Source organism: Chiloscyllium plagiosum, chromosome 38 (genome assembly GCF_004010195.1).
Source record: "Chiloscyllium plagiosum isolate BGI_BamShark_2017 chromosome 38, ASM401019v2, whole genome shotgun sequence".
NCBI lineage: Eukaryota > Metazoa > Chordata > Chondrichthyes > Orectolobiformes > Hemiscylliidae > Chiloscyllium > Chiloscyllium plagiosum.
The window spans coordinates 8,777,237-8,801,974 of record NC_057747.1 but is presented as its reverse complement, the minus strand read 5'-3'; the positions used below and the strand labels follow the sequence as shown (position 1 = coordinate 8,801,974).

General features: G+C 42.4%; 1 protein-coding gene across 5 annotated transcripts in view; it reads right to left on the bottom strand.

Moving 5' to 3' along the window:
• Nucleotides 1-24,738, bottom strand: part of LOC122541797 (progestin and adipoQ receptor family member 3-like) — a 36,107-nt gene that overhangs the window by 8,350 nt on the left and 3,019 nt on the right. For all 5 annotated transcript variants that reach the window (XM_043678790.1, XM_043678788.1, XM_043678786.1 and 2 more), the window contains 6 exons: nucleotides 23,311-23,437; nucleotides 20,135-20,339; nucleotides 13,017-13,179; nucleotides 8,948-9,103; nucleotides 6,164-6,361; nucleotides 3,018-3,108 (listed from right to left, as the gene is read on the bottom strand). In XM_043678790.1, coding sequence (XP_043534725.1) covers nucleotides 3,018-3,108; nucleotides 6,164-6,361; nucleotides 8,948-9,103; nucleotides 13,017-13,179; nucleotides 20,135-20,339; nucleotides 23,311-23,353 — 856 coding nt within the window. In that variant the 5' untranslated portion in view covers nucleotides 23,354-23,437. The remainder of the gene's footprint in view (nucleotides 1-3,017; nucleotides 3,109-6,163; nucleotides 6,362-8,947; nucleotides 9,104-13,016; nucleotides 13,180-20,134; nucleotides 20,340-23,310; nucleotides 23,438-24,738) is intronic.

Genomic DNA, 24,738 nt, shown 5'->3' with positions numbered 1-24,738 from the left:
GCTGACTGGCTTGGAGGGGAACTTGCAGATTGTGGTGTTCCCATGGCTCTGCTGCCCTTGTCCTTTTAGGTAATAAAGATCTTGGATTTGGAAAGTTCTGTCTAAGGAGTCTTGTTCAATTTTTGTAGTGTTTCTTTGAAATGGTACACACTGCTGCTACTGATTGTCAGTGTGGAGAGAGTGGATGTTTGTGGATGTATTGCCAATCAATTTGTCCAGGATGGTGTTAACCTGGAGTGTTGTTGGTGTGGCACTTATCTGGGCAAGTGGACAAGTACAGACCCTCACAGAGTATGAACCTCAGATTCTTATTTGCCTGCACTGGGGACACTGGCAACAACTTTAAGCAAGTTAATTTGTGCCGGAGGAATTCTACTGTAATTCACTTGCTGTGCCTGAGAACATTTCGTTTTATTTTTAAACCATTCAAACTGGCACCAGATTGTAGCAACAGTTTAATTGTATTATTCACCATAAAATACAAGTGACAATAAATCATTCCAATCAATTCATCCATTAGAGGCACAATCAGCCTGTTCAGTGGTGGGAAACAGAGGATAGTGATTAACCAGTCCAATGGCCAGCATTGCAAGATTATGGCCTGGGTAAGGGCAGATTGTAGTGACCAAGGGATTGTGAGCTGCTTCTAGGAATTAAGAATAAGTCCTCATACAAATGGAAAAACTAAACTGGATTGGACACTTTGGTTAATTTGAGCATCTCAATACCTAATCATGGAAGGGATAGGGATGACTACAAGTGATGTCAAATAACGTAACTAAACACTATTTTGCCACACCTATACACACAGGGATTCTTTATCCAAAAGGTTTACGTGGAGATGAATGAACGCTATCAAAGTTATTTAAACCAAACAACACAGGAGTCAAGGGGTTGAATGAAGGATTACCCTATCCTATTTCAATAAATAGGTCACTTTATGAAAAAAGTATTCATTGCCTTCTTGGAAGAAAACAAGTTAGATCTTTTCTGTCAACAACCTAGGTTGCTGTTAAGTCTTTAATCACTTAGAATGGGATTCTAAGCAATCTAGGTTTGTTCAATATATCACATCAGTTGTATGACACTATGATCTTTTACTATAAATTCTGTGTCCTATGATCCTGCCGCACTAGCTACCTGATGAAGGAGCAGCACTCCGAAAACTTGTACTTCCAAATAAACCTGTTGGATTATAACCTGGTATTGTCTGATTTTTAACCTTTACACTGAAAGGAACCCTGTTAAATTTACCATTAGAGTCATAAAGTCCTAGAGCACAGAGACAGGCCCTTTGGCCCAACTGGTTCATGCTGACCAAAATGTCTATCAGCGCTAACCTAATTTCCCTGCTTGGCCCATATCCTTCTAATCCTTTCCTATCCATGTACATGTTCAAATGCCTTTTAAAATGTTGTTCATGTACCCACCTCAGCCACTTCCCCTGGTAGCTCATTCCACGTGCGTACCACCTTCAGTAAAAAAGTTGCCCCTCAGGTTCCCTTTTATTCTTTACCCTCCAACCATAAACTGATGTCCTCGATTTCCAAACCTTGGGAAAAAGACCGACTGAGTTCACCCTATCCATGCCTCTCATGATCTTATACACTTCTATGAGATACCCCCTCAGTCTCCGACGTTCTAAAGAAAATGTCCTGGCTTGTCCAACCTTTCCCTATAACTCAGAACATTGAGTCCAGGCAACATGCTTGTAAATTTCTTCTCCTCGCTTTCCAATTTAATAACATCCTTCCAATAGCAAGGTGACTAAAACTGAACACAATATTCCAAGTATGGCCACACCAACATCCTATACAACTGCAATATAATTTACCAACTTCTTTACTCAATGCCCTGACTGATGAAAGCCAGTGTGCCAAAAGCCTTCTTTATGCCTGTTTGTGACTCCACTTTCAGCGAATCATACACCTGAACTCTAAGGTCCCTCTGTTCCACTACACTCCTTAAGGCCCTACCATTCACCATGATTTGACATTCCTAAATGCAAGACCTCATACTTATCTATATTAAACTCCATTTGCCATTTCTTGGCTCACTTCCCCAGCTGATCAAGATCCTGCTCCAATTTCTGATAACCATCTTCGTTGTCCATAATACTACCTATTTTAGTGTCATCTGCAAACTTACTAATCATGCCTTGTACATTCTCATTCAAATCATTGATATAGAAAACAAACAGCAATGGGCCCAGCACCGACCCCCGAGGCACTCCACAAGTCAAAGGCCTCTAGTCCAACCAGCATCCTTCCACTATTACCCTGTGCTTCCTACCATCAAGCCAGTTGTGTTTGCCAGCTATGCCTGGATTCTAAGCGATCTAAACCTTCCAGAGCAGCCTACCATGTGGCACTTTTATCAAAGGCCAGCCAATGTTCCAGCATGACTTCATTGGATGTGATTAGTGCAGCCAACAAGCATATGAAACTGCATTTATAAAATGCCTTCAATCCAGTAAAACTTTCCATGACATTTCACAGAAGTATTAAACTAAATCTGGCATTCAGCCTCAATAGAAGGTATTAGAGCAGGTCAATGAAAAGCTGGTAGCTTAGAGTGCAATAGGTGGATGAAGGTGGGGATAAAGGTGATAGGTCGGACAGGAGGGATAGGTAGGTCAGCAAACAGAACTTCGCAAAATGCAGCTCCAGTTTCTCCAAATAGAGATCAGGAGTTATGCAACTCTGGAAATGGATAGCCGATGGATATCAACAAGCTTCAGGTGGTAGATTCTAATCATTAGCATTCTTCAATGTTTTAGGAAATCATTGTGCACTCATATTCCTAACAGAGACATCCTAGATTCACATCTCTACACTGGAAGTAAAAGCTTACCCCAGTACCTCTGAATCATTACCCCTGAAATTTTAAATGAGTCTTAATTATGTTTCATTCTAACACTGGTTTTCATGCGGACTTTGCAGTGAACACATGGCACGGTATATATTCTGTGTGTACAGGTTAAAAATATCGAGACAGAGAGAGATAGAGACACTTACCAGGAAAGTACCTCTCAGGTACTTTACTGTAATAAAACAAAAATGCCAAACTTGCTAGTAGATACATCACACCTACTCTCGGTGCAAACACCTAGGAAGAAAGGAAAGAGATGATTCAGAAAAAATTCAGGAATATGCGTCAAATTTAACAAGCTACCCTGTTTAAATGGCATGGTTTTTTACCTGGAATTTTTTTGGGGGTTCCAGAAATGCAAACTCTGTCTATTTGGCACTTGTTTCGCAAATGGGTGATACTGGTGGTATGGAGTGCCATCCAATGTGTACATGATGACAAAAAGATACAGATACAGAATGCCACCTGGATAGAGTCTACACCACACTGACGCATGGGTGACCTCAGACAGCCTCTTCAAAATGTCTGAAGCAATGCGACAGGTAGGATGCAGGCCTTGTAACAGCCACTGCAACTATTGGGTTGCAGCACCTTGTAACTACTTAACAAATCAGCAGTTCTTAGACTAGTATAAATTATCCTGCACTTTTTGGAAATATGCAGATAAAGACCCTCTCAGATATGTTGTACAGTCATCCAGTTTCCCTGATCACCAATTGGATTGAATGGAATTGAATTCGCTTTATCGTCTCATGTACCCACGAGTGCAGTGAAAAGCTTACCATGCCAGCTTAGGTACAAAGGTACCTGGATACAGATTCTTAAGAACAAATTATTCGAAACAAAAAATAAAGAAATATAAAGTCCAGCATTACAGATCATAAGAATAATGGATATTTTTTTTCTTCATGGGATGAGGACGTCACTGGCTAGGTCAGCATTTATTGCCCATTCCTAATTGCCCAGGGGGCATGTAAGAGTCAACCACATTGCTATAGGTCTGGAGTCACATGTAGGTCAGACCAGGTAAGGACAGCAGTTTCCTTCCCGAAAGGACATTAGTGAACCAGATGGATTTTTCTAACAATTGATAATGGATTCATGGTCATCATTAGACTCGTAGTTCCAGATGTTTATTGAATTCAAATTCCACCACCTGTCATGGCAGGGTTTGAACTCAGGACCCCAGACTGTTGCTTGGGTCTCTGGATTAATAGTCTTGCGATAATACCATTACACCATTGCCTCTGTCAACTCAATTTTGATCGTGAAATATTGGTTATCGGTCTCAATGGTTTGGACTCTCGATTAAAATGACACTGCCTGACATCCAGATCTGGGCGGAGACTCAGGAGTTAGTTATTTTCATTCTCTCCCAGGATGTGAAAGGTCATTGGCAAGGCCAACATTTATTTCATTTCCCAACAGCCCTGGAATGGAGTGACTTGCTGGGTCCTTTCAGAGAGCGGTTAACAGTCAGCAACACTGGGCTGGGTCAGAGTTCAGACCAGGGGCGGCACAGTGGCTCAGTGGTTAGCACTGCTGCCCCACAGTGCCAAGGACCCAAGTTCAATTCAAGCCTCAGGTGACTGTCTGTGCGGAGTTTGCACATTCTCCCCATGTCAGCGTGGGCTTCCTCTGGGTGCTCCGGCTTCCTCCTACAGTCTGAAAATGTGCAGGTTAGATGGATTGGACATGAGAAATGCAGGGTTACAGGGATATGGTAGGGGAATGTGTCTGGATGGGATGTTCTTTGGAGAGTCAGTGTGGACTGGTTGGGCCAAATGGCTTGTTTCCACACTGTAGGGTTTCTATGAGGTTGTTCTATACTGAAGGATAATTGTATTGAAGCAGTCTTCAAGAATTATTTTTCAATCAGTCACATTCCACTCGTTTTTGGATCCACCCAGTCAGACGTGCTATGATACATCTGAGCACGTGGGACTGAAACCTAGGTGCCATCGATTACTAACTCCCCCTATTTATACAACCAATTTACATCTAATTAACCCTTTGCTAATCTGTCCACTTCCTGTTCCCTCATTCATTCAGATCATATTACATGATAACAGATTCCCCTTTGATTTTAAGATAAAATTATAATAACAATTTTTTAAAAAACTATAGCATTACTTATTTATTTTACCTTAAGACCAAAGGAAACAGGAAAAGGAGTAGGCCATTCGGCCCCTCAAGATTGCTCAGCCATTCATTTTAGGAATGTATGACGTTTTTAGAGATCATAGAATCCATAGAGTCTGGCAGCAATCCATTCGGCCCATCTAGTCTACACAGACCCTTGAAGAGCCTGACCTCCCCGACCTCCTCCCACCCCCGCGCGCGCGCACGCACACACGCACGCACACACACACACACACACACAATTATCCTACCTTTCCCACGGCCAATCCATCTAATCTACACATCTCTGGATACTCTGGGCAATTTAGATTGGTCAATCCACCTAACCTGCACATTTTTGGACTGTGAAAGGAGGCCCACGCAGACACAGGGAGAACGTGCAAACTCCATACTGACAGCTGCCCGAGGGTGGAATCAAACCCGGGTCCCTGGCGCTGTGAGGCAGCAGTGCCAACCACTGAGCTACCGTGTGACCTTCTGGTGCAGGAATGGTCCAGGAATGTGGGTGTTCAGTTACATGGACAGTTTGGGGCAGTTGGAGCCATTCTGCGGTAAGAGGGAATTTCATAGAGAGGTTGGACCTAGACAGAAGGAGTAAACAGGGAGACACTGAGATCCACTGGCTAAAGAATCAAGAACCTGGGGACACAAATTGCAGGTAATTGGCAAAGAACAAGAGAAGCATCTTTCAGTGAGTGGTTCAGATACAGAAAGCACTTCTCCAGGCTGTGGTGAAAGGAAATGTAGGATAATTGTGTGTGTGTGATCAGTTGGGAAGTGGATTAAAAACCCAACAGAAAGTAGTCGCAGGGCTATGGAAAAAGGCAAGACAGTGGGAATAATTGCTAGCTCTTAGAGTGAGCTGGTGCACACACCACCAGCTGACATGACCCCTCTTAATGCGGTGACTATTCAATGTTTCAATCCAAATGCAGAAATCTAATTGCTGTTTAGCTACGAGGTGGGCCAACGCAGGATTGAAGCTCGAATAATCTTGGACTAATTTTGTATAATCTCTGCACAGGTCTGCCAAGTAATGCATAATCTTAACAAGAATCCCAACAAATAAACATACAAAGAATTACACCATGAAAATCGTACGGTTAAGAGACTTTGAAGGATTACAAAATGTACAGCAGTCCTTCCTTACCTTAACCACCGGTTCCCCAATTCCCCCATTCTGAAATATCCAGTGAACGGTGGGGATTAATCCGTATGCAGCGATAAAGCAGAACAGCAGGATGCGCAGCTTGTGACAATGCTGGGAGGCATAATGCGGATGGATTTGTGTGAGGAACATTACAAAAATCATGGCCAGCACGGTTATAAGGTACACTTGTCTCCAATACTGTGTCCAGAAGGAATAAAAACAAAATTATTAAACACTTAACGACTAGGTGCTTTTCCATTCATTTAAATTATGCCATTTACCACAGAATCCCTACAGTGTGGAAGCAGGCCATTCGGCCCATTGAGTCCACCCTCCAAAGAGCATCCCACCCAGAACCAACCCCCACCTTATCCTTGTAACCCTGCTTTTCCTGTGGCTCATCCACCTAACCTGCACATCCCAGGACACTATGGGCAATTTAGCATGGCCAATCAATGCTTAAACTGCACATCCTTAGACACTATGGTTAATTTAGCATGGCCAACTCACCTTACACTGCACATCTTTGGACTGTGGGAGAAAACCAGAGCACCCAGAGGAAACCCACACAGACACGGGGAGAATATGCAAACTCCACACAGTTACCCAAGGCTCGGAATCGAATCTGGGTCCCTGACGCTGTGAGGCAGCAGTGCTGACCACTGAGCCCTTATTAATGACAATTTTTCACATGGTAATTTATTCACCTTCCTAACTCCTTGCATGCATTACTAGTTCATGAAAAGTTGCAAAAACTAAAAATAGCTTGGGAGTTCAGGTGCACAAATCCTTAAAATGTCATGAACAGGTGCAGAAAATAATGAAGAAAATTAATAGAACATCAGCCTTTGTATCTAGAAGACTGGAATGCAAGTTAAGCTGCAGTTATACAAAACCCTGGTTAGACCTTAGGAAGGATATATTGGCCTTGGAGGAAGTAACATTTAGTTTTACAAGAAGACCACGTGGATTTCAGGGAGCTATGTAATGAGGACAGATTATACAAATTAGGTTTGTTTTCCTCCAGAAGTTAGCAGGTTAAGAGATGATCTGATCAAAGATATTAACAGGAAAAGACAGAGTAAATAAAGATAAACTATTTCCACTGGTTGAGGATTTTAGAACTGGTGGGGTGGTCTGAGAATTAAGGCCAGACCGTTGAGCAGAGATGTTAGGAAGCACTTAGACACACAAAGGTTAGCAGATATTTGGAACTCTCTTCCACAATTGGCAGTGGTTGTTTAGCCATAATTTATCTATCACAGATTAAAATAAAGGTATTACAATCAAAGACAGGTGTATGGAGTGAGGCCACAGATCAGCCATGAGCTCATCAAATGGCAGAACTGGCTCAAGAGGCCGTATGGCCTACTCGTGTTCCTATAAACTGTGACTCTACACTTTGAAGTAACTCTGTCACTTTTGAGCGATAATATATTTTAACAATTTGATGATTAACCTGACTCAGATCAGAGCACATTTCTCCATGTCAGATTTTTGACCAATAATTCCACACCTTGGGCACGCAACACCACCTGAATTGGATTCGTTCACTGAAGTCATCAGGTAGAATTACTTGCAAAGTTCTAAGATATTCTTCAGTTGATGTGCATCCTGCAATTACCTCACTCTTCAGTCCTGCTCAAATGTCCACCTTCCCCAAAAAGTACTCTGAAGCATTCTGATGTGTGCAAGACTATTGGTTTTTTTTTGTACGTAACCTATTTTTCTAATCAACCTGTTCAGCAATGTTTTTACATAGCTCTGGAGCAGGTGGGAATTCAACTCAGGCCCCTCTGGCCCAGAAGCAGGGACACTATCACTATGCCACAAAATTGCTCCCAAAAGTCCATCTGGGTTCAGGATCACCATTACACCATTGTCTTTCTGTAGGTTCTTTAGAGGGGGGGGGGTCCAGAACTAGAGGGTTTAGGGTGAGGGGGGAAAAGATTGAAAAGGCACTTAAGGGGCAACTGTTTCATGCAGAGGGTGAGGAGGGTGCGGGTATGGAATGAGCTGTCAGGGGAAGTGGTGGAGGCTAGTAAAATTACAGCATTTAAAATGGATGGGGAGATGAATGGGTTCAGAAAGATGTGGGTCAAATGCTAGCAAATGGGACTAGATTAACTGAGGATATCTGATCAGCATGGATAATTTGGACCGAAAGGTCTGTTTCTGTGCTGCATATCTCTATGACTCTATGAGTAATTTTTTTTTGCCTTGGTTATCAAATGGTTTCACGTTCAGTCACCCAGAACTGAAAGATTCAACAATACCAAAATTGGAGGTGTTCTACTGAACAGCTCAGATATGCTCTTGTCAGAATTGGGTAGACATGCCTGAAGGGTTTGTGCAATTGGCGGGGAGCAGGAATATTGCCAGTTTCTGTCTATTACTAATCATGTGTCAAATCTCACTGCTTGCTGTAAATTGCGTTCACACTTGCACTGGATCCTGTGTTTGTATCAAATTGCATCTAGCACTCTGACCACCACACCTCACTGCAACTCAACTCAAAGCTTAGAGAGACTTGACAAGATAATCTATAATTTCAAGCCTCCATTTTTGATCTTTAAGGATAATTAACTTTGCTGATGGACACAGCCTAGAAGCAATCGTGCATAGAATTTTTTCAGGTATCCATCTTGAGGCACGGTGGTCAGAAGTCTGTGCACTTTAAGGTCTAAATATTCATGTTTCCCACTTTCTAACTGGGAAACTATTGTAAATCTACGAACGACCTTTTCAACTTCATAAGCATAATTCTCAAAAATTAATACATACCTCAGCACAATAGAAGGCATAAAAGACTCCTGGGACATAACATCCCAGCATTCCTACGGAGACGCCAGCATAATCGAGAGCAAGCCACTGCTGACTAGTCTTCTCTGAATGATGGCAACAGAATAAATGATATCCTGCTGAGCATAACATGCAGAACTGTGGACAATATCAAAAGCAATACACAACGTTAGAATACCACAATCTCCTAGAAGTGACAGAACTAACATTATTGCAGGCTCGCACAGTTTTAAAGATCTGTTGATTAGAAGTCTTTTTTTTTAAAATCATAAAATTCTATCAGGAGATAACACGTGTGCTCCGCCTGATTGATTTAATCGACTGCACTGGGGGTTACTTATCAGTGCCAATATGCAATATGTTAAAGAGATGTTCTCAAACTTATTTGCTGTTATTAGACAAGAGATACATTCTAATTAAATAAGAATAAATGGATTTAAATTCAAACTGCACTGGTGTGTGCATTCTGCAAATCTTTCTCTTCATCCCTCCTACTCACAGTATTCCCCAACACACAATGCAGTCTACTGGCAGCTCATTACAGCTTAATATTTAGATTAGATTAGATTACAGTGTGGAAACAGGCCCTTCGGCCCAACAAGTCCACACCGACCCGCCGAAGCGAAACCCACCCATACCCCTACATTTACCCCTTACCTAACACTACGGGCAATTTAGTATGGCCAATTTACCTAACCTGCACATCTTTGCACATCTTCTATACACACAGTGCAATTTAATAAAAATTGAGATTTGGTTCATCTGTTTTGAAAGTGAGCTAGTTGCTCTGGAAGCTAAATTTCAACAGAGTGGATATCACAGAAGCACAGAGCTAGGCCGTTCAGCCCGTAATGCTAGGAACAGCTCTTTGAAAGAGCTATCCAATTAGTTCCACTTGCCCCACTTCCCTTATCAATAGCCCTGCAAGGTTTTCTCCAAACTAGCCCCACTTCCACTCTTCCTTGCCAGAATGTTTCCCTGTCAATTATACAAACTGCCTTTTGAAAGGTATCATTTGGAAAGCAAATTCAATGTGTTCCCCATCATTAAACTCACTGTGAAACAAAGACTAATCTAGTCCTTTGGTCAATTTTCTTGAATCCAAGTTCTCTGGTTACCGACTTGGCCGCCATGGGCTTCTTGCTCCTTACTAAGTTGAGGAAAAAACCCTATAAATGTCAATATCACCATTAAATTTAATTTATTTTTCAAACTAAACACCTTTAACTTTCTCTGCCTCTCGGAGAGCAATCCTCCTTCTCAAGCTACTCTAAGCAATTCAAATTCCTTCAGGCCACAAGACATAGGAGCAGAATTAGACCATTTGGCCCATCATGTTGCTCCACTATTTGATCATTATGGATAAGTTTCTCAACCCCCATTCTCCTGCCTTCACTATGTATACCCTGTTGTGGCCTCCCAGCATGCTAGTCTCTCAGCCCAACGTGGCTAGTCTCTCAGCCCAACATGGCTAGTCTCTCAGCCCAGCCAGGCAGTCTCTCAGCCCAGTGTGCTCTCCTGGTCTTGAGGCAATTCCGCTGTGATCACCCAGCCTCATGAACCTCAAGGTGAAGCCTGGCACTGTCTCAAGTCAAGGCCTGGTCCAGACTGGAGGCTGGTCTGGGTTGGAAGACCTTTATTCTGAACTTTCATTTATTTCTCAATGCCAGAGAACCACACTCTGGTTGAAGAAAGTACTCCTCATCTCAGTTCTAAAGGGTTGTCCTTTCACTTGGAGGTCGTGCCTTCACATCCTAGACTCCACTACGAGTGGAAACATCATCTCCATGTTATCAAGGCCTCACAGTATTCTGTAACTCTGGGAACAACTCCAGTGATGATGTCAATCTAAAGGAAGTGCAGGAGGAAAGGGACCTGACTATAAATAATCATATGCCACTGAAAGTGGAAGGACAGGTTGAGAATGCGACTGAAAATGCATGTAATGCACTAGGATTTATTAATAAAGGCATAACATACAAGAAAGGTCATGTTCAACTTGTGGAAGTCAGCAGTTGATGCTCAGCTGGAGGGTTTGTACAATTCTGGGCCCTGCACTTTAGGAAGGACCTGAAGGCATTGGAGAGAGGGCAGAAGAAATTTACAACACTGATTCCTGAAATGAGGAATTTCAGTTATGAAGATAGAGGGGTTAGGACTGTTTTCTTTGGAAAAAAGACAAAAGTTGATTTGCTGGACCTTTTCAAAATCATGAGAGATCTGGATAGAAAAGATGGGAGAGACTGTTCCCACTCAGAAGAGTCAAAAATGAGAGGGCATGGATTTAAAATAATTTGCAATAGAAGCAAAAAATGACAGGAAACAAACACATTTTCACACAGTGATTAAGGTGTGGAATGCACTTTCCAAGACAGCAGCACGATGACTCAGTGGTTAGCACTGCTGCCTCACAGTACCAGGGAGCTGGGTTCGATTCCAGCCTCGGGTAACTGTCTGTGTGGAGTTTGCACATTCTCCTTGTGTCTGTGTGGGTTTCCTCGTTTCCTCCTACAATTCAAAAATCTAAGGGTTAGGTGGATTGGTTAGACTAACTTACCCATATTGTTCAGGGAAGTGCAGGTTAGGTGAATTGGTTAGGCTAACTTACTCATATTGTTCAGGGAAGTGCAGGTTAGGTGGATTGACCATGGGAAATGCAGGGTTACGTGGATGGGGAGGGGGTAGAGGGTCTGGGTGGGATGCTCTTTAGAGGGTCAGTGTGGCCTGCTTCCACACTGCAAGCATTCTGTGAGAGTGTGGTGGAGGCTGCTTGAATTGAGGCATTCAAAAGGGAACTGGACTGTGATTTGAAAATTGGGCAATGAGCAGGGTTATGGGGAGAAGGCAGGTGATTGGTATGAAGTGAATCACTCATCTGTAGTGACAACGCAGGCAGGATGGGGAGAATGGCCACCCGCTGTGTGGTAAAAACAATGACTACAGATGCTGGAAACCAGATTCTGGAGTAAAGTGGTGCTGGAAAAGCACAGCAGTTCAGGCAGCATCCTAGGAGCAGGAAAATCCGACGTTTCGGGCAAAAGCCTTTCATCGGGAATACAGGCAGAGTGCCTGAAGGGTGGAGAAATAAATGAGAGGAGGGTGGGGGTGAGGACAAAGTAGCATAGGGTACAATAGGGTGAGCGGGGGTGGGGATAAAGGTGATAGGTCAGAGAGGAGGGTGGAGTGGATAGGTGGAAAAGAAGATAGGCAGGTAGGACAGGTCATGGGGATGGTGCTGAGCTGGAAGTTTGGAACTGGGGTGAGGTGGGGGAAGGGCAAATTAAGAAACTGGTGAAGTCCACATTGCTCCCCTGGGGTTGAAGTGTTCTGAGGCGGAAGATGAGGCGTTCTTCCTCCAAGCATCGGGTGGTGAGGGAGCGGCGGGGAAGGAGGCCCAGGACCTCCATGTCCTCGGCAGAGTGGGAGGGGGAGTTGAAATGTTGGGCCACGGGGCGGTGTGGTTGATTGGTGTGGGTGTCCCAGAGATGTTCCCTAAAGCGCTCTGCTCGGAGGTGTCCAGTCTCCCCAATGTAGAGGGGACCGCATCGGGAGCAACAGATACAATAAATGATATTGGTGTACCAATTCTGTGAAATCTCATCTGCACCCTGTCCAAGGCTGTTAGACCCTGCACCAAGTGTGCTGCCCAGAATTGGACTCAATATTGTAGCTGATCAATGCAGTACAGTAGGTCTTTTTAAAATCAGCCTGTTCAGATATTTGCACACTGCACAAGATTCAATACAAAGCAACAAATAGCTTCATGGAGGCACTTAAACGTTGGAAAAGTTGCATGGACACACATCCATTCTGTCTAACATACATCTGTCCATCCAGGATCAGAAATCCAAGCACTGCTATTTCCTCTGCCATTTGAACTGAATCACCTTTAACATCACATGTACAAAGAAAAGTTCACATTATGGTGTCGTCTTAGGTACAAAGGTACAGATTCTTAACAACAAATTCTTCAGTGGAAAAATAAAGAAATAAAAAGGAGCCCAACCTGGATCTCCATCCCGTGATTTTGCCTGTTAAAGGATATGCTCACCTGAAAACAAAAGCCAAAAATAATGAAAACCACGTAGTCATCCCTGGTGCTGTTCGACGACGGGAGGAGGAAGCAAGTATCGTGTAGGACAATGACGAAGAAGAGGAAAAACCCCAGCAAATGGCTCCATATGTTCACACTCTCATTGGACAATACAAAGAGGCTGTTTTAAACAGATTGCAAGTAGAACAGCGTGAGTGAAATGTGCGCGCTTGTTACATTTTGCACACAATAAGACTGAGATTAGACAGACACATGGTCTCGGCATGAAGGATATTTTGTGTACAAATCACCTGCATTCTCAGATGAATGTCATTTGGGAAAACAAACCAACACAGCTACCACCTGGTCAGGGAGCTCAAATTTGGAGGAGTCGAGATTTCAGAAATGGGGAATGGTGAAGCTTTTGAGTGATGTGACAATCAGGCTGATTTTTAAAGACTTTTCAGTTCTGAGGACCCAAAACATTATCTCTGATTTCTCTCCACAGATACTTCCAGACCTGCTGAGCTTATCCAGCAATTTCTGTTTTTGTTTCTAATTTCCAACATTTAGTTTTTTCATTTTTGTTTAAAACAACTTTTTCAACAATTTCTGTTTTTGTTTCTGATGTTAGTCATTGGTTCCAAGTTCAGCAACACAATGTCAATTAGCAAGCACAGACACTTAGGTAAGACTCCGACAGCTGAGTTTTGGATTACCCTTAGTTGATGGATTATAGAATATAAGAGGCCAGACAGGAACATGTTGGAACAATTAGATGCATGGATGGAGATTTCAGCAACTTTCTGCTTCTATTCAAATCATTTACAAGCGTTCCCTACACTGCAGGAAAAATCACAATATCGTTCTTTTTAAACAATTATTCTTTAAGGGATCTTTAAACTAATGATGGGTTAGGGGAAGTTGAGGTTTGCAAATTAAAAACGATCTAGCAGGATAGCTGTTTGGTCATTATACCCAGAGTGCACAAATATAAAAGAAAGCAACAAATAGGGTCAAAGGAAAATATGGTGGTTAAACAGATCAAAATTAATGGCTGTTAACACGGTGTTTGGAAAAAATAAATAATTAAGCAGTGTAAATAGATGTTAATGGGTATAATCTAACAGCCATTATAGAGGCAATGTTATAAGGAGATCAAAACTAGGAACTAATAATTCAGGGTTATGCAACTTTTTAATAGTGCAGGCTGGGAGCTTTGTTAGTAAGGATGGAATAAATATGACAGGAAAAAAATGATTTTGGATCAGGAAACGTAGAATCCACATGGGCCAAGGTAACAAAGAGGAAGACGACACTAGTAGGTGTAGTTTATAAACCCTCCTCTAGCAGCAGCGATACTGTAGGACAGAGAATAAGTCAGAAGGCAAATGATGGCACTTAAAAAAAAACAGTATACAGAGCAACCTCGATTATCTAAACAAGACGGGCAGGGAGTACTTTGTTCGGATAACTGATTGTTCAGAAAACTGATCTGATTGTCGACAAAGAAGCCATACTGAACATTCAAACTGAACTTTCTGTCCACTCAGGAGCATCCTGTGTTCATGTCAACGCCTGAGCAACTGACGGCAGATGTCTTTCACCCCCTCAATATTTTGGATTGAGACAAGAGCAAAGTAAAGGGTGTGTGTCTGTGTGTGTGCGCACATGTGTGTGTGTAGAGGTGCGTCTTTGTGTAGAGGTGTGTGTGTGTAGGGGTGTGTGTGTGTGTAGGGGTGTATGGATGTGTGTAGGGGTGTGTGTGTAGGGGTGTGGGTGTGTGTGTAGAGGGGTGCGTGTGCGTGTGTGTGTAGAGAACAAAGTGAGTGGGTTCCACTAGTGAGGATAAAGCAACTCCTGTTCAGTTGCAAGGAATTTCAGCACTGGCCCCACTTTCTTGGTGAAAGTATCCTGGAGAGGGACAGGACAGCAACCAGGGAGAACAAAAAAATCAACATTAGTCTGTGTAGCATTGTAGATTGGGTACTTAGGATTCTAGAAGAACTGGAAATTCAGGTTGCACTTCATTTTTTTGTGTGTTGTTTGATGTTGTTGTTAATGCGCGATTACAAAAGAATTATTTGTCATTTTGGTGGGTATCCTGTGTGCGATGGTCGGTAAGCGTCTCTCTCACAGGATGTGTTTTTATATACAGTTCATGACAACTTACAGGACCTTGAGATCTTTTTGGATATTTGATTTCAGATAATCAAGATTGTTCTGTATTAATTCTGGGTGACTTGAACCTTCATTTGGATTGAGAAAATCAAATGGGCAGAGGTAGCTGTGAGAAACAATACACAGGAGGGACTCAGAATGGTTTCCAATAATAATACGTTAAGGTTCCAACCAGAGATCAGGCTATTTTGGATGTGGTAATGAGTAATGGGGCAGATTTAATAAATAATCTCTGAGTAAAAGGGATTAAATAATTACTTTGTATCAGCCTTCAGATAGACGACACGAATGCTATTCCAAAACTATTAAATGAAGACACACAAGATGGGGAGGGAATAAATACAGTAGCTACTGCAAGAGAACATATATAAAGGGAAATAGATGGAGCCAAAGGCCAATGATTTCCCAGGGTCTGATGGGTTGCATTGTAGAATACTAAAAGGCAGTTGATAGAGAGATAGTGAATTACTGGTATAACCATCCAAGAATCCTTAGATTCTAGAATAGAAGATTGCCAATATAGCATCATTATTTAAAAAGAGGGTAAAAAAAATGTTACTTTGGTCAACTGGTATAACATCTGTCATCGGAAAATTTTAACATCTACGATAAAGGATGTATTACTTTAAAAGAACAGAAATATATTTATCAATGGATAATACCATCAAGCATAGTCAGTGCGACTTTGTGAAGGAGAAATCATGCCTGACAACTTTATTAGAATTCTTTGATAAGCAGGATAGATAAAGGAGAACCAGTAGATGCAATATATTAGGATTTCCAGAAGGCATTCAAAAAGGTACTGCTCAGGAAACTACTTGATAAGAGCCCATGGTGTTGGGGCGTGTATTCACATGGATAGAGAATTGCCTAACTAATGGGAGACAGAGATGGGATAAATTTCAGGGTTGCAATCAATCAGCATCAGTAGGATATCACAAATGTCAATGCTAATTAATTACAACATATATTGATGACTTAGAAGACACAAGTGAATGTAACATCACCAGGCTGAGGTGGGAAAGCAAAATGGTGAGGCTGACAGACTCTGTGTTGAGATATAGACAGGTTTTACAAGTGGGCAAATACTTGGCAGTGGGATTGGAATGTGGGAAAATACGAAGTTATGCACTGTGGAAGGAAGAACAGAGGAGCTGAGTATTATTTAAATGCAGAAAGACTGCAGAATTCAGCAGCACAAAGGGTCTTGCGGGTCCTTGTGTATGAATCACAAAACGCCAGCATCCATATTCACCGGAACTTGAGATCTTCTTGCACAGTGGTAGTGTCCTTACCTCACAGCCAGAAGATCCAGGTTCAGGTCCCACCTGCCCTAAAGATGTGTCACACCATGTACGAATAGATTAATTAAAATAACTAACTATAGGTTCAGTGGGTAATAAAGCAGCCAAAAGACTGTTGGCCTTTTATATAGAATCACAGAATCCCTACAGTGTGGAAGCGGGCCATTCAGCCTGAAAAGTCCACACCGATCCTCTGAACAGCATCCCACCCAGACCTGCCCCATCTAGTAACCCTGCATTTCCCATGGCCAAGCCACTCAACCTACACAGCCCTGGACACTATGGGCAATGGCCAATCTATCTGACATGCGCATCTTTGGACTATGGGAGAAAACTGGAGCACCCGGAGGAAACCCATGCAAACACGGGGAGAATGTACAAACTCCACACACACAGGTTGGACTCAAACCCGGGTCCTTCCACAGTGCAGGCTAGGTAGATTAGTCATATAAAGTGATGCAGTAGGGGAGCTGGGTTTGAACAGAGTGCTCTTCAGAGGGTCGGTGCAGACTCGATTGGCTGAATGGCCTCTTTCCACATTGTAGGGATTCTATGAGTCTAACTGTGTATGATTTGTGACATTATAGTATGTTGCATGACATAGATTAGAGTAGGAGGGAAAAGCTTCAAAATTTGAAAGTATTGGACCAGAAAGTTAAAAAAAAAAACAGGGTTAGGTTTGGGGGTCAGAGGGTGGAGGCAGATTTTATATCAGAGTTCAAGTCCAAGCAGTTGAGAGTTTGAGTCTATTACTGTAAGTCTTGGACAGTAAACTTATGCACAGCAGAGTGTAGTTAGCTTGTTGCACAGTTCGACAAGTTGTTAAATTTAGACTTATAAATCAGACAGGTAAAAGACACCATGACACTGGACAGAGAAGGAGAAGCAGAACATTGCTCCACGAGACAACAATATTTATGGGCATTGCTGGAAAGGCCACATTTATTGTCCATCCCAACATCCTTCACAAGGTGTTCCCTTCTGAAGCAAGTTCCCCCGAGCAGCTCTCTAGGCCATTTCAGAGGATGGTTAAGAGTCAACCTCATTCACTGTGAGTCTGCAGTCCAAGAGACCAGAATGGGTAAAGACAGCAAATTTCCTTTCCTAAACACTATTTATGAACCAAATTGCTTTGAAAACAAATGTGGGAATCTCACCAATAATAACGTGACCCTTTTATTCCAGATCTAATATTTAAATAGTTAAATTCGTCAGATGTTGAGGTAGAACCTGAAATCAGTCATAAAATCATAGAAACATAGGAAATAGCAGGAGTAGGCCATTCGGCCCTTCGGGTCTGTTCCACCATTCAACGTGATCACAGCTGTTCATCCAACTCAGTGCCTGCTCCCGTTTTCTCTGCACATCCTCATATTTGATTAGTCCTAAGAACCATATCAACATCTTTCTTAAAAGTTATCAATGTTTTGACCTCAACTGTTTCCTGTGGCAGAGAATTCCACAGGCTCACCATTTTCTGAGTGAAACATTTCCACTTTATCCCATATCCTTAAACTGGGACCCCTGGTTCTGGGACCCCATATCCTTCCTGCATTTAGCCTGTCTGATCCTGTTAGAATTTTATAGGTTTCTGTGAGATCCCTCCCCCCTATTCTTCTAGACTCCTGTGAATACAGTCCTAATTGATTCAGCCTGTCCCCACATATCAGTCCCATCATCCTAGGAATCAATCTGGTAACCATTTTTTGCACTCTCTCTATAGCCAAAACATCCTTCCTCAGTAAAGGAGACCAAAACTGCACACAATGCTCCCAGTGTAGTCTTACTAATGCCATATACAGTTGCAGCAATGCATCCCTGCTCCTATACTGAAATCCTCATGCTAACTTTCCAATTGCCTTCTTCACCATCTGCTCCATCTGTGTGCTTACTTTCAGTACAAGGACACCCAAGCCATTCACAACTCCCTCTTTCCCAATCTATTAACGTTCAGATAATAGTCTGCCTTCCAGATTTGCTATCAAAGTGGATAATTTCACATTCATCCACATCATACTGCATTTATCATGTATTTGCCCACTTACCTAAGTTGTCCAAATTACTCTAAATCTTCTTTGCAATCTCCTTAGAACATTGCTTCCCACCCAACTTTGTGTCATCTGCAAAGTTAGAGATACGACATGTGGTTCTCTCATCTAAATCCATAACATCTCATGGCATGACGTCAAACACAAACCAGGAAATCTCCTGCTGATTACTACCTTGGAGAGGGTGCAGAAACAATTTACAAGAACTTTACCAGGACTGGAGAGTTTGAGTTATAAGGAGAGGCTGGTACAGTTTTCCATTGGAGCATAGGAGTTCGAGGGGTGACCTTGGAGAGGTTTATAAAATCATGAGGGGCATATTAAAGGTGTTTTCCCCAGCACAGAGGAGTTCAAAATTAGAGGGCATATTTTTATGATGAGAGGAGAAAGATTTAAAAGGAACTTGAGAGGCAACTTTCAACACAAAGTGTAGTTCATATATGGAATGAACTGCCAGAGGCAGTGATTGATGCAGGTACGGTTACAATGTTTAACAGACATTTGGATAGTACATGAATAGGAAAGATTCAGAGAGGTACGGGCCAAACACAGGCAAATGGGACCAGCTGAGTTTGGGAAACTTGGTCGGAATGGACGAGTTGCATCGAAGGTTCTGTTTCCGTGCTGCATGACTCTAGTTTCAGTATCTCATCCAAAATGACATGGTCAAATAGGCTTGTTATCAATGGGTCAAAGGTGCAGTGGGTGGTGCCCTTGCCTCAGAGGCAGAGGTTCTATGGTTCTATGGTCGAGTTGCACCTCCATGAAGGTGCGTTCAAAACATGGCCAAACAGGTGGAGTCTCAGCTTGTAAATCTCACCCCCGTACAAATGGCAAGTGGTAACAAGAGGGATGTCTGGTCAGCCATAGTACAAGAAGCCTGTACTACCACTAACCATATCTTGGGATGACAACATGCACGTTTATAGGTTGGAGTAGAGGTGTGGAGGGACCAATTGGCCCAGTTGGCTGAACTGGATTGGATTGATGCTAACAGCATAAGTTTTGATTCCCGTTCTGGCTAGGCTGGATTCAGGGCTCATTTCCACACCCCATCCATGACAGAGGACATGTTGTTATAGGTTAGACCTACCCCTACCTTCAGGGAAGAGAATTCAAAAAGATGATTATGGTTCAGAAGTTGAAGGTGTGGAGCACAACAGACTATAGTGATCATTCAGAGAGGCACCAGGAGGGAGACAGACAACAGCAGCTTGGTTTTGTTGTTTCAGGTTATCGCAGGTACAGGATGGGGTCAGTTTAGCTCATGTGGCTGAACAGCTGGTTTGCAAGAGTGAGGCCAACAGTGAGTTCAATTCCCATGGTTACCACGAAGAATTCAACTTCTCAATCTCTCTCTTCATCTGAGGCTTGATGACCTTCAGGTTAAACAACCACCAGTCATCTCTCTCTGAGGAAGGAGACCTCAGGTATTTACCTTCAGGTGTGGGTGAGGATATCTAACTCCCTTGCCCTCCTATTATTAAAGAAACCAGTCTTTACATCAGTAAGGCCATATAAGATAAATTTCCTGTCACTTCAATCCTTCAAATTAAACTGGTTATTTCCTTGATATTTGTCATTTGTGACTATCCAAACATACCTTCTGATACATAAGCTTGACGGTAAGTAGGCCCTATATCCATCAGTGATATAAGGATTGCCCTTTAAAAAGGTCGGAATTTCTTCATAGCTATAAAGGCGAATTCCAATTTGGGAGAAGAGTGGCCAGTAGTTGTATCCACCAAGTTCAACACGGTGTAAACTCTTCAGGATGTTATGAGTCATCTTGTTCTGGTAGCCTAAATCTGAGCAGGAAAAAAATAGGGAGGTCATTTTCATCAGGAAGAACTGGCCATAACGAGAAACCATTATAGTATTCTGTACAAGGGCTAATCTCCAAGGTGACTATCAAAAGAAGGAAGAATTGACATAGGCCTCATCCAGGCTAAGAGTAGACCATGGGTGAGGATATCTAAGTCCCTTTGTCCTCCCATTATTAAAGAAACCAGTATTTACATCAGTAAGGCCATATTAAACAAATTTCCTCTCACTTCAATCATGGGTCAACTCATTATTTAGTTTAATTTCAGCTCCATAACTGCACAATGGTTTCTTCCACAGTGCCTTTTAGACAAATGCTTTCTAATTGCACTCAAACATCCATGCGAAGCTTGGAATCAATCTCAGCGTTAACATCTAATTAATTATGCCCTCTCCAGCCAACTTTAGAAAGATAAAATTTCCCAGCCTCTTTAGTGTTTATTCTTGGTTAAAGTTCTAATGACATTAGGTCGTGACCATAGATATTGGAACGTATTCACAAACTGAGTATGTGGAATTCACTATCAGACAATGGAAAAACATGAGCCACGCACACACACACACCAATGTAAGGAACAGTGTGGGATGCCTACTTTTCAATTTCCACTGACAACCATCTTTTGATCATATTTCAGGGAAGACAATGACATTTTGAAATAAAAGTACCCTTTGATGAGGCATGGATTGCACATCTCCAAATGCCCTTGAGAAGGTGATGGTGAGCTACCTTCTTCAAGCACTTCACTCCATACGGTGTAGGTGCAACAGACATATTGTTCAGAAGAGAGTTCCAGGACTTTGCACCAAAGACAATGAAACATCAGTGATTTAGTTCCAAAAAGGAGAATGTGTAGGATTCCCTTCAATTTGCTGCTCCTCTCCTTTGAGCTGATAGAAGTCATAGGTTCAGAAGTAATGATAATGTCACTAGTCATTTGGACTAGTCAGGTCCAGGCTAATGCTCTGGGATCTGGGTTCAAATGTCTCAACATCCACTAGTGCAAGAAAAGCTCACTTAATAAATCTGGACTATACAAGCTAATCTCAGTAATGGCAACAATGCCAACTGTCATCAATTGCGGTAAAAAACCTTACTGGTTCACTAATGTCCTTTAAGGAGGAACATTTGCCATCTTTACCTTGGATGGGCAACCCACAGCAATGTTGCCTCTGAAATGGGCGTAAGCCGCTCAGTTCAAGGATAGTTAGGAACGGGCACCAAAGCGATGCTCACACAGTCCTGAAGTTTGAAGACCTACATTCTTTTAAAAGACTATGTAAATCTTATATGTACCACGTTTAAAAAAAGAGGAATCCATTGTGAACCACAATGGAATGAGGCCTAACAGTTTCTACATGACTAGACAATTAAAATAAAAATACACACTGTTCTGAGTAAAGATCTGGAGCTGATCATTATTATTTATATAATGTCTGACCTCAGAACTGATGTTGAACCCAAGACAAAATATTGGTTTAACTTTAGAGAAGGTTTTATGGTAAACTGAAGATTAATCTGAACCGGAAGTCACAATATATTTTACTGTCAGTGAATACACAAAAGACACTTTAATCACAGTGCACACTACAACATCATTGTATGTTCGATTTGAATGAGCTGGCAATTATTACAGAGATTACTACTTCAGATGGTTTGAAATCACCATCAAGAGCTTTTACACTAATGGCATGACATCATGAGTTCAGTCAAGGAAGCTACTGTGTGTGTGTGTGTGCAGGTAATTTACAGCAACTATTTTCAATGGCAGGATCCTATCTCGTGGTGCAGGTACAATGGGCCAAATGGTCTCTTTTTAGGCCATAACACTTTTGTGATTTTGTTGGGAACATACACTCCATAATCCTCAAAATTTAGGGATGGCATGGCGGCTCAGTGGTTAGCACTGCTGCCTCACAGCACCAGAGACCCAGATTCAATTCCAGCCTCAGGCGACTGACTGTGTGGAGTTTGCACATTCTCCCCGTGTCTGCGTGAGTTTCCTCCAGGTGCTCCGGTTTCCTCCCACATTCCAAAGATGTGCAGGTTAGGTGAATTGGTCATGCTAAATTGTCCCATAGTGTTACGTGCATTAGTCAGGGATAAATATAGAGTAGGCGAATGGATCTGGGTGGGTGACTTTCAAAAGGTCAGAGTGGACTTGTTGGGCCAAATGGCCTGTTTCCACACTGGAGGTAATCTAATCTAATATCTACCTCAATCAGGTAAGATAAAGATCTTCTCTTGTCCCAAGCAGGGAACTCCAAGTCTGGTGAATCTTTCCCAATCAAACATAGCTTCTCATTTCTCATTAAACCCTTCCTCATGGCATCCAAATCATTCTCCTTTGTAAAATGGAGAGCAGAGCTGTCATGGGGTCTAGCTGAAGTTTATATTGAAGATTATGGTGTTAAAAGCTGCTTCTAGAGGGGAGCAGGTTGAACTCAGATGTGACTCACCCTAGAGGGACTGTAACCTTAGTATGGCATCAAACCAGGCTTTAACAAGGACTAAGGAATCCATCAGAGTTTCTCTAGAACTACCTGAGGTGAATCAAATGCTCAAACAGTATTGATAGTTCCAGTTCACACATTATTGAAGTAACCATAAGAGCAAAGAACACTCTTCAGCAGAACTACTGATCCAAAGAAGGGTTAAGGAACCATTAAGTTAGTTACAGTGCTGTTTTCAGCCCGATAGCTCCAATACAAAGATAAAGCTTGACACTGTTGAAAATCCATTCCTATCACCCATTGATTATTACAATACTCTCTCCCCACATGAAGGTTAATTGCCACATCACAAATGCCCTCTCTCTACAAAACATCACAGAAAATTGCTTGTCCTTTCATAGTGCCTAAGAAGAAAGAATGACATACATAATAAATACAAGAGCTTTGCAACAATTTATTTTCAGCTCACTGTTCTTTACCAGTATATTCACAAAGATTACTCACAGGTTTTGAGGTCTTGCTCACTGCTGGAATAACAATACTCCATTGTTCAACCTCTGCCTCAAGCACAGAAGAACGAAGTGTTGATCTTTGTCCGATTACATTTTGGGAAAGTGCCGGGGACATTTTGCTACAATAAAAACATTATAAATGAAGTCGCCAGGGAGTTAAGTTATCGTCTTGTCTGACCCACAGGGAGTCACTGTCCTTGCAAACTGAGCTCTCTATGGCTCATCAATCCTGCACCACTGGAGAATGGTTGGCATCATTAGCCAATCCATTCTGAAATTTTTGATTGGATTATGCTCGAGTCACAAGATAAGGATTAACACGGGTTCAGACAAACAGTAGACTCCAATAGCATATGGGTTCTGTAAGCAACTGCAGAACCGGGAAAACTTTAAATGCATCTGGATTAAACTATATTTAAAGCTTGCTACAACAGTCAAAACTGGACACAAATTTGTAAAGTCTGGAAAAGAAGCGGCAAGCCATCCATTAAGGGTGTCCCATCAGGGATTGGCTACTTTCTTTAAACCCATGAGAGATTAGATTAGATTACATTACAGTGTGGAAACAGGCCCTTCGGCCCAACAAGTCCACACCGCCCCGCCGAAGCGCAACCCACCCATACCCCTATATTTACCCATTGCCTAACACTACGGGCAATTTAACATGGTCAATTCACCTGACCTGCACATCTTTGGATTGTGGGAGGAAACCGGAGCACCCGGAGGAAACCCACGCAGACACGGGGAGAACGTGCAAACTCCACACAGTTAGTCGCCTGAGGCGGGAATTGAACCCGGGTCTCAGGCGCTGTGAAGCAGCAGTGCTAACCACTGTGCCACCATGCCGCCCACTGTATTTGCACAGTATTCTGAGCTCCTTGATTTTAAGTTGTTGTGTTGAATTACAGGAGTGATTTTCAACTCTGTGGAAGATTTGTGTTGTCCAAGTCACCAACCCATAATTCCCTAACTGAGGCCATTCAATAAAAGAGGCCAGAACCCACGTCCTCACCCACTTACGTGAACAGAGGGGCTCCTATTTGCATGCAACAACTCATCAAAAACCCAAGCTGTGACAAATCTTACAAGCAAGATTTACGTTACTGTTACAGCATACTATTGAATTTTCAACATGTTTGGAAGCTGAACCGGCTGAACATTGAGCTTGAAGCTCTCCAGTTTAGAATCTGACCTCTTTGTCCAACCATACCCTTGAGGTCTCCATCATGAGTGATAAACGGCTCCCTTTCGGAATGGCAGGCAGTGACCAGTGGGGTACCGCAGGGATCAGTGCTGGGACCGCAGCTTTTTACAATATATATTAATGATATAGAAGATGGTATTAGTAATAACATTAGTAAATTTGCTGATGATACTAAGCTGGGTGGCAGGGTGAAATGTGAGGAAGATGTTAGGAGAT